Source organism: Corticium candelabrum, chromosome 15, assembly GCF_963422355.1.
Source record: "Corticium candelabrum chromosome 15, ooCorCand1.1, whole genome shotgun sequence".
In the NCBI taxonomy this organism is placed as follows: domain Eukaryota; kingdom Metazoa; phylum Porifera; class Homoscleromorpha; order Homosclerophorida; family Plakinidae; genus Corticium; species Corticium candelabrum.
The window spans coordinates 6,129,372-6,145,278 of record NC_085099.1 but is presented as its reverse complement, the minus strand read 5'-3'; the positions used below and the strand labels follow the sequence as shown (position 1 = coordinate 6,145,278).

The 15,907-nt window shown below is 41.3% G+C and overlaps 1 protein-coding gene across 1 annotated transcript in view; it reads right to left on the bottom strand.

Annotated features, from left to right (window-relative positions):
- LOC134190606 (cytoplasmic dynein 1 heavy chain 1-like) overlaps positions 1-15,907 on the bottom strand; it is a 69,759-nt gene that overhangs the window by 35,134 nt on the left and 18,718 nt on the right. The window contains exons 12-23 of the mRNA XM_062659061.1: positions 15,426-15,656; positions 14,655-14,894; positions 14,342-14,465; positions 13,613-13,758; positions 11,883-11,993; positions 7,998-9,239; positions 6,402-6,939; positions 5,932-6,184; positions 5,705-5,873; positions 2,851-3,216; positions 2,709-2,794; positions 264-420 (exon numbers count right to left, since the gene is read on the bottom strand). Of these exons, the coding sequence (XP_062515045.1) occupies positions 264-420; positions 2,709-2,794; positions 2,851-3,216; positions 5,705-5,873; positions 5,932-6,184; positions 6,402-6,939; positions 7,998-9,239; positions 11,883-11,993; positions 13,613-13,758; positions 14,342-14,465; positions 14,655-14,894; positions 15,426-15,656 (3,663 nt within the window). The remainder of the gene's footprint in view (positions 1-263; positions 421-2,708; positions 2,795-2,850; positions 3,217-5,704; positions 5,874-5,931; positions 6,185-6,401; positions 6,940-7,997; positions 9,240-11,882; positions 11,994-13,612; positions 13,759-14,341; positions 14,466-14,654; positions 14,895-15,425; positions 15,657-15,907) is intronic.

Here is a 15,907-nt window from a genome sequence, read left to right as displayed (position 1 = left end):
CGTAGGTTTCCTGCAGAAAGATACCAGGCATTGTATCTTTCTTTCAACAAGTTTACTATTTGGTGAGAGTTCTCCTTTAATAAGGGTATGCATTGAAACAGCTGGTATAAAGTATAAAGTCACCCCAAAAGGCAGACAATGACTCTGGATACGACCAGACTAAGTGAGACTAAGTGCTATAACTTTGTGTAAGATAAGGCACTTCCACCTTCAGAACCATCAACGGATCAAATGCAACACACAAACGTAATCATGTTACTAACATTTGATGGTAAATTTAGTCGTTCTCCATTTGGCAAAGTCAACATCTTGTTGTCATCCAGCACTGAGTTCAAGTTCTCTACCCACTCTGGATCTACATCTCCATCAAAGATAATCCACTGTCTCTTGTTCAACTCACCTCTCACATTATCAATGATTCTATCACAATATAAGCAACAGTCACTTAACAAACTTCGCAAATCTATAAACAGTCAAACCCACCTAAACTTGTATAAACAAGCCAATGATTAAAAAGATGTGTGACTCACTCATACATGTCTTACAAACAACAGACTACATGACTCCAACTAGACCAACAGTCTGAGAAATACTCTCTTATAAAAACACACAAACCGTACGTGCCTACACAAAGTTCTAACCAGCAATATTAAGATGTAGCACACAAGCTGTCTGCACGTTAGATGTGTCAACTGTGCCAAAACTATTGCACCTAATGTGTTGTTGTTTCTTTCAATAGAGAAGAAATGACTAGTTGAAGCATTCTTAAATTTTGCATTTACATGGGTTGCTCTGTCTCCATTCACAGGAATTACCTTGGAATCTTAGTGTAAGTGTATGTCTCATCTTAGTCGGCAAAGTATAAGTCGCATTGGTAGTACAATGTACGTATTTATGTACAATATGCAGTACTGTATCCACAAATTTTCGTACGCAACTAAAATACACTTTACAAGAAGACCCTTTGTACGCATCTTATTTTGTACAGGATTTAAAGAACAATTATAGCACATGCTAGTACAGTAACTGTTTCATTCTACGTGGTCAGAGTACGTCATTCATGAGTTCTAAGCTAAAGCAAAGTGGTATCAATGCTTGGCTCACAACAAAAAATAAAAAATTACAATCACTACCAAAGTGAGCAAAAGCATCCAAGATCCAACAGAGGACATCGCACTTATGAATGACGGTGTAGATGACCCTCTGGATTGAGGTCACTCAGCAGCTAAGCGCAGAAAGAGGACAATACATGCCTATGACTCCAAGACTACGCTGACCATTATCTGAGTCACTGAGTAATGTGGACTTATGAGCTAGGACACCTGCTCATCTGCAAAAATTGCTGAATCACAGAATCACAAAAGTCAACAGTTCAATCAGTCCGCAATGCATATTGAAAAGAGTTACTAGTATTGAATGGACGGCCTACAAAAATGGTACAACTAGCATAAAAAGGTCACAGCAGACACCTTCTTCTTGGACTAACAGTGGCCAAAAAAGTGATGACTTATATTACTTGCATGCCTTGCAGACAGCAGCTCCGTCGTCTACCAAAGGGTACAGTGTTGGCGGACTCATTAGGACTAATTTGAAAAACAAACCGTCACTGCTGCAAGAACATCAACTGTCTGATTCATCTTCTGTTGATGCCATTGCTAAATATCAGTCAAGAGCACTTTCAGAAACAGTTTGAGTTGAGTGACATCATAACGTTGCAAACTGGACATGTGTACACAAAGAGTTTGATATTAGTCTTCTGTTGTTGTAAGACAAGAGTATTGTTGAGGTGGATCTTGTGTTGTGGTGCGTCATTAACATTGCTAGTGGCGATTTGTAATAACAGTTTGTCATCCAAGAAAATTTTAGTAGGCATTTTAATTTAGTACATTTAGGGGTTGTACGAATAATACAAAGATAAAATGCATACAAAAATTTGTGGATTTACAGTATGTACCTCATGGCAGAGCTGCATGCTACTGAGCGCGTATGCACGTACGTACACACACAGAGACACACGCCATATGCATGCAACACACACACACACACACACACACACACACACACACACACACACACACACACACACACACACACACACACACACACACACACACACAACAAATGTGCCCTCCAGGTCAGTTGCGGAGATAGGTCCCCTGCCTCTAGGGACAGGGCATCCATTCAGTACGTCGAGGCTTAGGGCCAGCACTACAATCCACCTAGAGCTAGGTCGGAGTCATTAAGGTGCACTGACAATGGCGTAGCTCTGGAACTGGACACAAAGGCCCACAAATACAGTACCCGTCTGCTGCATGATGTTACTGCCAAGCCAGCGGTCATGTCCACCCCAGTCAATGACCAAGTACTCATTTATACTCCGGAGCCGAGAGAAGCAATTGTGTGTAAGTTTCTTGCTTAAGGAAATTATGCCATAGCTCACCATCACTGTGACTTGAACCTGTAAACCCTGCAAGGTCCCGGATGTTTTCATGCTCCAAATGCATTCTCTGACCAATTGAGCTACAGTACCACACACGCGCACAAACACACACACACACACAGACACACACACACACACACACACACACACACACACACACACACACACACTACCACCACCACCACACCACACACACTACTAATAAGAAATATACAAAATAAGCCAATGTAAAATTACTGATATGACAATTTTCTGTGCAAATACTTACTTCCTCAAGAGATGTGTAAACAGCCCATCTGTCCATTCACGAGTGTTCGGATCAAGAACTCCATATAAATCCTCTTTGGACATTGACTTTACAAAACAACCCAATCATAACACACAAACATCTCTACGACATCACACCTCACCTTTGGATCTATAACATGAGAAACTCCTTCGGTTCCTTCTAGCTCTTTCAATGCTTGCAGTAGAACAGACCATGCTGTGGTCTTCCCACTTCCACTAGGCCCGACCATCATCAGACCATGACTAAGCTGTGAAATTTGATAGAGCTGGAGCACCTTGTCAACCCAGCTTGTACCTATCTCCTCTCCTTCACCATAAATAAGATGACGTTCAGTACAAACTTTCTTTATTTCATTACGAAGAGCTCGCATCTCAGCCGCATTCCAAGCAACACCAGGAAAAACATCAGCCAGGAGACTGCTGAGTAGTGGAATGTCTTCAGCAACAAGTTTTGGAACCATTGTCTCACACACACTCTGAATAAGAATCTAGAAATCACAGGCACAAGGTAAAGTTTTACTACCAAGCAGCCATGTTTTCTGTAGTACTAAATGAATAAATAGAACAATCTACTCCACTGACATGTGCATAGAAATCTGACTAGTAAATCTGTTTTTAAAAAAGGTGTTACTGTAAATTTAAAGAAATGTATCTTTGAGTGACAAACTCTGTGCACATTACTGTCTAATGTTGCTGAATGTCAGTATTGACACATCTTTATTGTAGAAATAATATCAGACAGCTGCCAGAGTAGTCTCGTGTATTCAGACCCCTTTCTGCCGCGTCATACTTCCAAGCGAAATGGGGTCTGGTGAACAGCCTTTTATGTCGCTGTATGCCGCGTAGCCAGAAATCGGCTATCTAAAGACAGAATTTGGTTTCTTAAATGCTTCACTAAAGACCAGACTGGTATACAAGCAGTGTAATCCTATCTCAATTAGCTTCTCCTGTTTGTGAAATCTGCATGTCTACAGCAACAATTAATTAAACGCGGCCACGGGAACGTTGACATCGGCAGGCTCGACGTCGTACGTCTTGTGCTCGTGTCACAACGAAGTCTGAATGCGAAAGCACCGAATGAATATGAACGCATGAATGGATGCAAACGTACTCAAAGCTGTTGGCTGCTTTGACGTCTAAAGCAACCGCAGACAGGTCAGAGTGAGCGATATCTGGTCCTGGAATTGAAGGCTTGGCGCTGACGTCATCAAAACAAGATGAGTCGTCTTTCTGTGTTCGGGTAATCATCTCATGTGTTTTGTGCATTGCTTTACATCGAGTACGTTCGCATTCAGTCTCCGTTGTGAAACAATGCTACATACGACTTCAATCATGACAGATTGCCTAATTAGCTAAGAGATGGAAGCCTGTCGATGTCAATGTGTCCCATGGCCACATTTTTTTATTAATTGTTGCTGTAGTAGACATGCATTTCACAAACAGCAATGACTCTAGCTGTAGTCTTCGAGTTGTTCTCTACGAAACAAGAGAAGCTAATTGAGATAGGATTGTACTGCTTGCATAGCAGTCTGGTCTTTAGTGAAGCGTTTAAAAAGCCAAATCCGGTCTTTAGACAGCCGATTTCTGGCTACGCGGCACACAGCGGCAGCAAAGGCTGTTCACCAGACCCAATTTCGCCCGGAAGTATGATGCGGCAAAAAGAGGTCTGGCTACGCAAGACTACTGCCAGAGTTTAACTGTATTGGCTGTAGTTTCTACATCAAAATATAGGGTGTGTCTCGACTAGGGCTTAAACATGTTTAGAACCTGTTTACGTTTGAACATGTTTAAGAATAATCGTGTCTACACTAGCGTTAAAATTCTTTAACTGCAAACCTAAACAGCTTTTGCTAAACATGGTTCAGAGCAAAAGTGGTTTAGGTTTAACGGTCACGTGATAGTAACGCAAGTTCAACGATGATGGATGTTAGGTTTTTTCGTGCTGTTCTTTCTCTTTCTTTTGGAGACTATTGGAAGAAAACAGAATTAGGCAATGTCAGAGACGGCATAGACTGATGCAAAGTGTTCGAAGAGAGCGGTTTCGGCAAAGACAAGAGACTTGATTGTTCTCAAGATGACCAGAAGACAATCTCCGGCTGTCTGCTGCACAAGAAACAAAGTCACGCGGTACAACAAATTCCCAGATAATTATTTTAATAGCCTGGATAAAATGGACAAGTGGAGACGCTGTCTAGCTAAACATGTTTAAAGAGTAACAAGTGGAGACACAGCCTTAGTATCCAATATTACATCACATGACATCTAAAGAACGAGTTGCAATTGTAGTGCTCCAATTGTAGTGCTCCAATTGTAGAAATATCATAACTGTGCCAATAAAGCCTCTATTTTCTGTTATTTTCTAGAGGTCGTGTGTGTGTGTGTGTGTGTGTGTGTGTGTGTGTGTGTGTGTGTGTGTGTGTGTGTGCGTGCACTGTGTAGCCCCGACAACTTCGACAAAGTCTATCAGCCACTAGGGTCCCAGTGAAGCCCCGACTGCGACAAAGTCTACAAGCTACTGGGATCCTAGTGGGACTTCGGGTGCCCACACCACAGTTGGTGCTCCTGTGAGAATCTGGAGCATGGTTCATAGCTTCTGCATAGTGCACAAAAAACCAGTCATCTGGCTAGGGGCGTGGCCGTGTATAACAACAGCTCCTCATCCATTCACCGTTCACTATTCGTGTGTGTGTGTGTGTGTGTGTGTGTGTGTGTGTGTGTGTGTGTGTGTGTGTGTGTGTGTGTGTGTGTGTGTGTGTGTGTGTGTGTGTACATATTATCATCATGTGGTGCTATAGCTCAGTTGGTTAGAAAGTCATCCTACGCTGTGAGTACATCTAGGGGGTTCTGGAGGCAGGGCAGCTATCTTCACTGTCTCGTTAGAGACAACGCTGACGTGAAATGTTTAACATTTTTTTGTGCACATATGTGCACTACCATGCAACACAACAACAAACTGTACTATTCATGCTTCTGTACCTCTTGTTCAGTGACGTCACCAGCAACTCGGTCAATGTCTGTACTGCTCTTCTCCATTACTGCTTGAATGTGCAGTCTCTTGATGTTACCAGCACTAACAAGCACAGATTTCAAGGCTCTCAATCCAAAGTCATAATGTGACTGACTGGATAGTTGCTCATCACACAAACTACACAAATAGACCATAACTGCATAGGAGATGTAGCAAATATGTTTGTGCTGCTTACTTAAAAAATGGTACAACTTTGGATGCAAGTTTCTCAGCTGATCTAAACCCTTGTGAGTACAGCATTACCTGAGCAATGAGTTGCCTGTCAGGGTTTGTCATAGCAAGACTGCGAAATAGCTTTTTCAAGTTGTCTGGAAGGTTAGAGCGTCCAGCATAGCCAGGATTCATAGTGATAAAAATAGCCATGTCAGTGCTGATCTTGACTTGCTTTCCAATCAAGGCAACGCTGATAGGAGAATCGGCAGCAATTGCTAATGAAAACACAATTGCTCAATTAAAAATAAGATTGTACACATAGCTGTTCTGTTAATTTCAAGCAGATCTCAATCTAGATAAACAACAGCAAACAGCAAACATGCAGGCTGGAAAGAGTGAACAGCCAAGCAAAACAGCTACAAAACTAATAGGTACAGAAGGTGAGAGATAGAAGCATGAATTCAATAAGTAACTATTGCCTTCAAAACTTACGAGCGTCAGATTTTCCATGAGCCTTTAAAGCCTCTTGTATTGTCTGAATTTGCTGTGAGACTGCTGACAAAATCCTTTCTTCGAGTCGGTTAAACTCATCAAAACAGCCCCAAGCACCAACCTGACAAAGACCCACAAAGATCCTCCCCACAGCTTGAAAATCAAAACGCTCATCACAATTGAAAACAAGAACGAAACGTCCTAACTGATGCCCAAGTGCTTTCACTGACTCTGTCTTTCCAGTGCCAGCAGGTCCAAATGGTGATCCTCCTAACCGTTCTTCCAAAGCTTGTGTCATTGTCAAGTAACAACGATCCGTCAGTGGAGTCTGAACAAGCTTATCTTGCACTCCTAAATACTCAAAACCGTAATTAAAACGAGCATTAGCCATTCGAATGGAGAGCTGCTGCAAGACATCAGTCTGATTCGGATCAAAGTAGAAGCGCATTTGAGAAAGCCACGAAAAGTCTTTAGGGCTTGAAATGCCATTGTTGATCAGCAGCCGCACAACATCTCTTTGATGGACAAGCTCAGTAATCTATACAAAAACAAGAAGACATACAACTATAAGACACAACTGATAAATAGAAATATAATCAGCTTAGTTGCAATTAATCAAGTAAAAATCAATTAATTCCAAATGACTAATAGTAATGATCCTAGCACAAAATGTTACGTATCCAACACAATTAACCACTGTTTCGGACAACTCTCACAGCCTACTCGACCTAACAGTTAAAACAACAGTTCCAAGTGGCCACCAACCCTTATCAGAATACATACCCACAAAAGGGACAATAACTTACTTGCTTGATTATTATACCCCAGGGTTCAAGCAAGTTCCCAGCCTTAACTATACCCAATGCTCTACGATTTTCACACCTCTTAGTCTTTTCATTAGTGCTAATTGGTGCTTTCCAGTGATTCCCCTAAATTTGTGCAACTAGAAATGCTAATATTCTTCAACTTGCACATGCCTATCGACCACCTATTGAAGGTTTTGTTGATTCATATACCGTATAGAAGATTAAGTTTCCTATATTTTAGGTAGTGGCAGTGGTTTGAAGCTCTAATAGACTAAGTGTATGTAGCAGCATGCTGTCTAGGTTAATTAATCAATCACTTCCGCCAACTAAGAACATTACAAAGACCCCATCCCATATCTTTAACTCTGGCCAACCATGGGGTGAGGGTAATAATCAAGCAAGGAGTACAGTATAACAATGAAAACAGTAACTTTGAGACACTAAAAGTCTTGCACTACACATCCAGTATTGGCCAAATTGTGTGCTTAATTTGCCATAAGCAGGTCTCGCTACGGTCATCAATGTCATCTGCACAGCACTGCATATTTACATGAATAACGATTACAGCCATAAAGTACAAGTCTCGTGTTGAAAGTAAGCAGTCCAACTTGATACTAAAGCTCATCAGCAACATAACAAACACTGACGGCCATCAGGTTAGTTGCCATATACCAGGTTCACATACTTAAATGAAACTGCCTATATAACTAATTAAAAGTCGCATCTCTTGCATGCACAAAATATTAATCCTTGCATAATAATTATACATCCACATCATCACATGACATACCAGATGTTCCAGTTTTCTACGTCTCACGTGATGCTGGTCTTTCAGAACAGAATTGGCAAGAACATTCAATGTCCTTTCTACTGTAGCAAGAGCCTCTTGCAGTTGGCTTCGATCACCTTTATCTTGAATAGCAACTAATGCAGCCTCCACAGACTGAGACCATGAAATCTGGGCAGACAGAACAATCAACTGAGCTTGGTAAGAATCAACCCATGACATGTACTCATTTTGGTTGATTTCACCAGCAGCAAATTGTGACACATCTTTTACTGACTGGGCTAGAGATCGAGCAAGAGTCAAGCTCACTTCACGTTCAACATGTGTCAACCATTCATTAATCTTCCTGTCTACAGTAGGCACTGCAGCTTTAAAGTTGACAGTTTCTCCATCCTTTGAGCAAACACCGAGAACACTTGATTGATCCTCACTGAGAATGACAGAGTGTACACCACCAAACATCTTCTTAAAATGTTTCTGTAAACGGACAACATTCTTCGAATTGCCAATGATTTCAAGAAGGTCCTCATCTCCAACAAAGTAGAATCGAGGAAATGATGCCCTCTCTCTTTCCAGGTACTCACCCAGAGCTTTCTGGATCTTTCCTAGAAGGTCAGCAAGCCGTTCAAGTGACCGTTGAACACCCGGAATGTTTAGAACATCAAGAACAAGTGGAGACTTGGTCACCTTCTTCATCAAAGCAAGAAACTCTTGACTAATGCTGCTGAAACGTGATGTTTCAATCGGCAAAAGGTGCTTGATATCTGCACTGCCAGTGAAGATACCATCAAGGTAGACCCAACGACGCTGCACATCAATCCAGACATCAAACAAAGCCAAGATACGATTCAGCTTATCCTCCCATGCTAAAGCATCTTCCTCAAAAACTTTGTAGTATGGGGACAACTTCATAGCACCGACACTGTTGATATGCTCCTTCACTTTGTTAAACAAGTCATCCCAACCACGGATTAGCTTGCATTTCATCTGATAGTTAATTAATTCCAGTTCGAACGATTGCCATACTTCACGCACTTGCTTGAGGAATTCTTCAAGAGCCATCTCACCTTGAGCTACTAAAATAACATCTTTGACAGCCCCTTCATTCTTAACAAGGTCAACATCCCACACTTGGCCAAGAGTCAGGTCATTGGGCACCCATGTAACACGAAGACGACGACACAGTTGCTTCCAATGGCGGTCACGAAGGGCATCAGACTTCAGTTCAATGATCAAGATATTAGCCTACAAAAAGCAGACATATTACTAATAATACACCATGTTCAAACAATACCACACAACGCTATGCAACAGTTCACCATACTGCAAAAGAATACCAAAACGATACCTTTCGAAAACATGACATCCTTATACAGATACAGCAAGAGCTAGAAGACTACCGCCATATTTTGAGAAATAATTTCAATAATATTGTACTCACCAGTCACTGATAGAGAATTTGTATATACTTAATTAAACCATTACAACACTTCATTAGTGCCTCTATAGTTAGACACTGAGAGTGACAACTGCCTACATTGCTTACCTTTGTCTTGACACAACCAATGCTGTTTCTACCAAACACACAACACTGCTTGCTCGTAATTACATATTCATTCCATCTGCTAAATACAACTCAAAGTTTTCCCTATAGTGTGGTATCGTGATGAAGTGTCATGCTGATAAACTAATTAACATATCTTATATTAAGGCTGTGCAACAAAAATTGTACGCTTTCTTAAAGTCTTTCACGTTGGAATGATGGCTCGTGTTGTAAGTGATGGTTCTTTTCTGAGGACTTTGCAGTTACCAACGGTGCTAAGCAGGGATGCTAGCTCCTACCCCATATAGCATACTTTTCTCAGATGTTTCTCAATGATGCTTTCAAGGACGTTAAAGAAGAGTCAAAGTGCAATATCGCATCAGCGAGGGCATCTTCAACCTGAGACGTTTTCAGACCAAGTTAAAAATGTTCTCCATGCTTGTCAAAGAATTACTGTTTGCTGATGATTGTGCTCTGTAGCACAAACATTTGACGACATTCAGTACATACTGGATAAATTTAACTCATCTTGCAAACGTTTTGGTTTGACTATCAGTCTAAAAAAGACCGAGGTGCTTTTTCAGCCCAAACTAGGTCCAGTTGCGTTCCTCTTCTAATCAAGTTTGACAACAAAACCCTTGCATAAGTTCAGTCAACCAAGTAGCTAGACAGTGTCTTGTCATCTGATAGCTTCCATATGTATTGCCTTGCCTACGGTGTATTTGTGGAATCGAGTGGCAAGACATGATAGCAAATACAGAAGTCCTTTCACATTGCAAAATGAGTGGTATACAATATTACATCATAAAATGCCAGCTCTGCTGGACTGGACATGTCATACATACGCCTGATGACAGAATACCAACGCAGCTACTATTTGGAGAACTCGGACATGAAAAGCGTCGCTGGATCCGTCCATATATCTGCTTCAAAGACTTACTAAAGAGCAGTCTTAAATCTTGTTCCATCAATCCGGACACATTTGAATATTCTGCTACTGATAGAGCCAAATGGTGTAAACTGTGTCACCAGTCTTTGGATAAGTTTAAATGATCTCGTATTTCACATATCGAAGTCAAGAGACTGGCGAGGAAGTGTGGTGATTACCAGTCCTAAAAATCAACTGGATCCAAGCCTGACTTGTTCTCAATGTGGAAAGGTTTGCCTGTCGCGAGGGCTGGGCTGGTATCTCATCAACGTAGCCAAAGACATTGAGAGGATCATCATTGATTACAGTAGACATAACATCATCACAAGTACAGCAAAAAGAACTCACATGCACCTACATACCCTTCTAACCAGAGTGAAATGCATTCGACAATGCTAAAGCAGAGTAAAAATAATACTAAAAACACATCACCTTTAGTCTTTTAAATCTTTTGATAAACATACAATTCCAGATAATTATGTAATTATCTTCTGTGAAACAAGAAAGCAAGCTGGAGACTGAACTTTAGTTTTAACTAGCAAAACCAGAAGATTGTCCCAATAACAATAACTTAACTGTGTCATCAGTAAACCCGTCATACTTTGTCAATCTGGATTAAATCTACTTCATTTAGATCTACCCCGAATCAGCAGTTCACTCTATAGAGCATCATTGCTAGCAATAGCAAGCTGCAACCCAATTAAACTGTTACATACTGTACATATAAACACTTGATGACGTCCAGGTGGTAATAATCAAGCGGTACAGTACCACACTGCATTTCATATACATGTATGTACGACATTACTACCTTAGGGGATGTTCAAAATTATCGACAATTTCAAGAGCGTACAAAGCGCATGCTCTTCTGAAGCCTCCCTCTCCCTCCCCAAGCATACGCAATATTGTTGGTGCACAATTCACTAGCTTTGACCACATGGTTCCGTCTATTAGAGGATTGACATGCGGTCTTTTAACGCTTCTTCATCAATACAGTTCTTCTTCCATTCTAGTTGACCCGCTCAAATGATGTCAGCTTGAGATTTCAGTCATTCAAGTGGACAAAAACGAAAACATTGAGAAAGTCGTGGTAGAGACAGCTGAGAACTTTATGGACGGCTGATGCTGTTCTAGAACAAAACCGGATAGGCTGCCACAGTCGTACACCTTTGCAAATCCTGTACATACAAGTGACTAGCACAGAAACAACGCATGATCAGATGCAATTCTGGCCATGGAAAACTGAGAAATTAGCAAAAGCCATTTGTACCGATCAACGTTTTATAAAGCATACAAAGGCCATAACCTGTTTCCCTTAGTGTGCACTTTGCACGCTCGTCAAATTGTCGATAATTTTGAACGACTCGGTCACCCCTTACTGCATTACATTATATTCAACGTCTTAATTTACACCTACTTTCATGTAGTTCTTGAGAGTTTTCTGAACATACTCATAAGAAGCATACTGACGAAGGCGAGATGGCAGATTTCTGAGTTGATTCAGTAAACCTTCAAGGGATCCTCTTAGCTGCAATCAACAAAAATTGTTACAACCAACCAGCCTTACCTTAAAGGGTAACTGCAATGCAAAAATCAAAATTCTTTTATGTTGGAAATTGATAGTTCTAGTTGCATACATGACAGGAAATATAGTTTTAGATTTTTAATGTAAGTCTTCGCTGAGATATAGCAGGTCAAAGTTGCTTCCGGTTCTTCGACTTCCGGTAACGCATTAGAATGGGTGTGGTGTAGTGTCACGTCACAGAGGGGAGACTCCACGCTAGCGTGTATCGTAAACAAAGGAATCTGTGGCGAAACAATGCTTCGGTGTTGCCTGGCTGCAGGATGCACCAATTCGCGCAAGTCACATGCAATCATGTTTCGATTTCCGAAGATCCCCAAGCTAAGAAGAGTGGGAATCGTAACTAGGGAGGACAATTGCAGAGACGTTTGTGTCATCCGGGCGACTACAACTGAGTACGACGCGTCCTACTAAGTGGACGAGAGTCTGCAGTAGCCAGTTTTAGCCTGATTGCTTCAAGATACGTACAGCCAGGTCTATTCAAGAACTTGGTCTGGGTTGTAGTAGAACAAAATTGAGGCCACCATTTCCATCTACCTGCCTCCACACTTCAACATCTCCGCACTCTGGAACCTTCACAGAAGAAAAGGAGAGCCATATTTGAGAAGCGGGAGGGTAAGGAAGACTCTCATGCAGGACTAAAAGTAATGTAAATGGCTAGGAGAGGTCAGCTAGACTCTTGACTACATACAGACTTGCATCTAGGTGCTTGATCATCATGTGTAGTCAATGCAGTCATATGCATTACAGTATACTGTACAATAAAGTCAAACCTTGTGTCAACATGAATTCAACGTACAAACTTCAACTCATTTTGTTCTCTTTCTCACAGCAATAGCTAGAGTTTTGCAAGGACTCACCACTGTGCCACTATTGTCATCATTATTGCGTCATTATTTGAGACAACCTCAAATACGTTTTGACAACACATGCACTCCACACGAGTACACATGTACGTATCCATCATCTCACAACAACCGCAGCTGCACCTGTGATGGTTGTTTACTTACCCAAATGTGCATCAATTACATTTGCTACACCTACTTCTACTTGCAATCATGACAGGCTATCCGGTAGCCTGTCCTCTTCCAAGGCAGCAGGCGATCTCAAAGCTTCGGAGACACTGTCGCTGAACTCAAACCTGTGTGGTCTAATCACTTTAATAGCTCCCAGCAGATCTTCTTCATCCTGCGATTCATGCAATGACGGAACGTTATCATCACGTAAAAACCTCCAAAGGGCTCTTCAGAAGAATAACTGCTTTTGCCTTGGATATGAAGATGTAGTCATTATTACAGGACACTGATTATACAGACGCACACGCGTCTCCTCTGTGTGACGTGTATGCTACACCACGCCCATTATAACGCGTTACCAGAAGTTGAAGAACCGGAAGCAACTTTGACCTGCTATATCTCAGCGAAAAAACTAAAAATCTAAAACTATTTTTCCTGTCGTGTATGCAACTAGAACTATCAATTTCCAACATAACAGAATTTTTGATTTTTGCATTGCAGTTACCCTTTAATCAATTGATTCGTTCATTACACTAAAAAATAGCTTGCCTTTCTTGGTGCTACAGTCAGCCACTGTTGGTCTTTGAGTTCATCAATTTGAGTCCAGATTTTACTCAGCTCAATCCACACACCCTTCAGATCCATAAGCTCTTCAAGGGCAACAGCCATCTTCTCATCATTACCAGTAATAATACCTACAGTAACATGCAATAAGAGAGCCTTAATTGTAGGAAATCATGGCAAACCATAGCCCCATTAACATGACGTTATGGGACCCGGGACCAAGTGTTTACACAATAATTATTCGGGCTGAGTTAGAGGGGCCCCCACACAGCTCACTTTTGAATGTCGGGTGGGCCCCAGTCATGATATAGCTCTGCCCATCATTGACTACCATGCATGCAGTTAATTAATCATGGTGAAAGATCGTGAACTCATCTCACGTGCTTTTCAAGTCATTTTAGTCATGCCATCAAGCGGGTTTTGCATGCTCTCATCATGAGTGCCGTCACTTCATCAGTCCATAGTATGCTTCTGCGTCCCATCATTGTTTACAGACCACGTGATTGACTCGCACTTCAGACCCTGCGAATCTTAGCTGAGATACCGATGGTAGTTGTGGACGTGTGAACGCAACAGGGCTGGGCCCAGGATTACAGGCCCGGGTCAAGCCCAAAACACAATTTAGTGAGCCCCGTCTAAACAAGGCTCAAAAGAACACAACAACGTCAGTCGTGAGATATGAATGGATACAGAAAGAACAAGACTTGTACTCACCAGTGTCAGGTAGTTCCAGTGCCTCTCTAGCTCTAGCTACATTGTCACGCTCATCTTTGATTCTTTGGAACTTGCTTTCAAATGTAGCCAACCCAGATAGAGCTACCTCAGATCGAAGATTGCCCTTTGAACACAAACGTTGCTACTAAGTCAACATGCACTATCTGCCCCTTAATTAACAAACAAGTAACAAATACAAGTAACTCACAAACCAACCATGCCCTACCATTCAAAAATCAACACAAAAGACATCATAAATTGTCAAATGACAAAAATTATGCATAACAAAAAGTTCTATATTATAAGAGTCTACCTGGACTGGTCTTCCTTTTTCCCATTCAGCCAATAGCTCCACGGTCCTCTGTTCCACTTGCTCATCCTCCAGTGTTATCTTCCCTTGCAATGTTCCCATTTGGTTCTGTATTGCCATGTCCTTGCGATTCATGATGTCATTAAATGCTCCCCACTCACCATCCACTTGCTCAGTGTATAACCAGTTTTGAGGAAACTGAAAGCGTTGCTTCTCAAGCAACTTCTGACCAGAAAGAAATGCCTACGCAGACAAGCATAAATCATCAACTACAAATTCTACGTCCAGCAATCTAGATGATAAATTGCTCAGAAAGAACTTCATCTGGCCATAGGCCACCAATTCATCATGGATTGCAAACTAAATGACTTGCACAGACAGACACACTTACTAAGAATACAGCTATTGTTGCCTCACATCTAATAAAGTAACAGGCAATTAAAGCTTCCAACCACATCACTTCTAGCTCTCACATACAGTTGTAGACAAATATGTGCTAAAAACAGGCAAGTATCAGGAAAGGATACAGTATAAAAATTAGTGCTTCAAAAGTTGACCAACAGTTCTCCATACCAAGTTACGAACACAAAGCAAGCACCGTAAATACCACTGTTACAATGTATCTAGTGTATCTAAAACCGTCAAGATCCTCTGTGCCTTTTCCTAAAAAACCCACTGTTCTATGGACTTAAATCTCCGTGGCTTATTATAGTAGACAAACATGTACACTGTAAACAAACAAAACCTATTCTCTCATGAATATTATCTGATTACCTCAACTTGCTTTTCCCAAAACTTTGTCTTTCTCTTCAAGCTTTGAACATACGTGATAAAACTGACCGCTTCACTTGTACTGGCACCTTCAATAGACTGCTGTTCTAACTCAGTTCTTGCCTTTGACACATTGCTATGAAATTCGGTCATGCTGCCACCCAGCTTCTGGCCAAAATGAGCTAAGATGTCCTTGTGCCAAGAATCATACTTCAAATTGACCTTTGCTTGCACCTAAAACATAACACAATAAATCAGTCATTCGCAAATTACATCTAGCCATACTCCATCATCATGACCACCACCACCACCATCATCATCAAAGCAACAACAGCAACAACAACAACAACAACAACAACATCTCATGTAATCAACAACTGACACACCACACTAGTCTCTTGCAGTCACACCCTTCCCTGCCCTCATACTTCTAACGAGTATGGCAAGTATGAGAGCAGAGAAAAGTCTGGCTATGTGAGACTAAC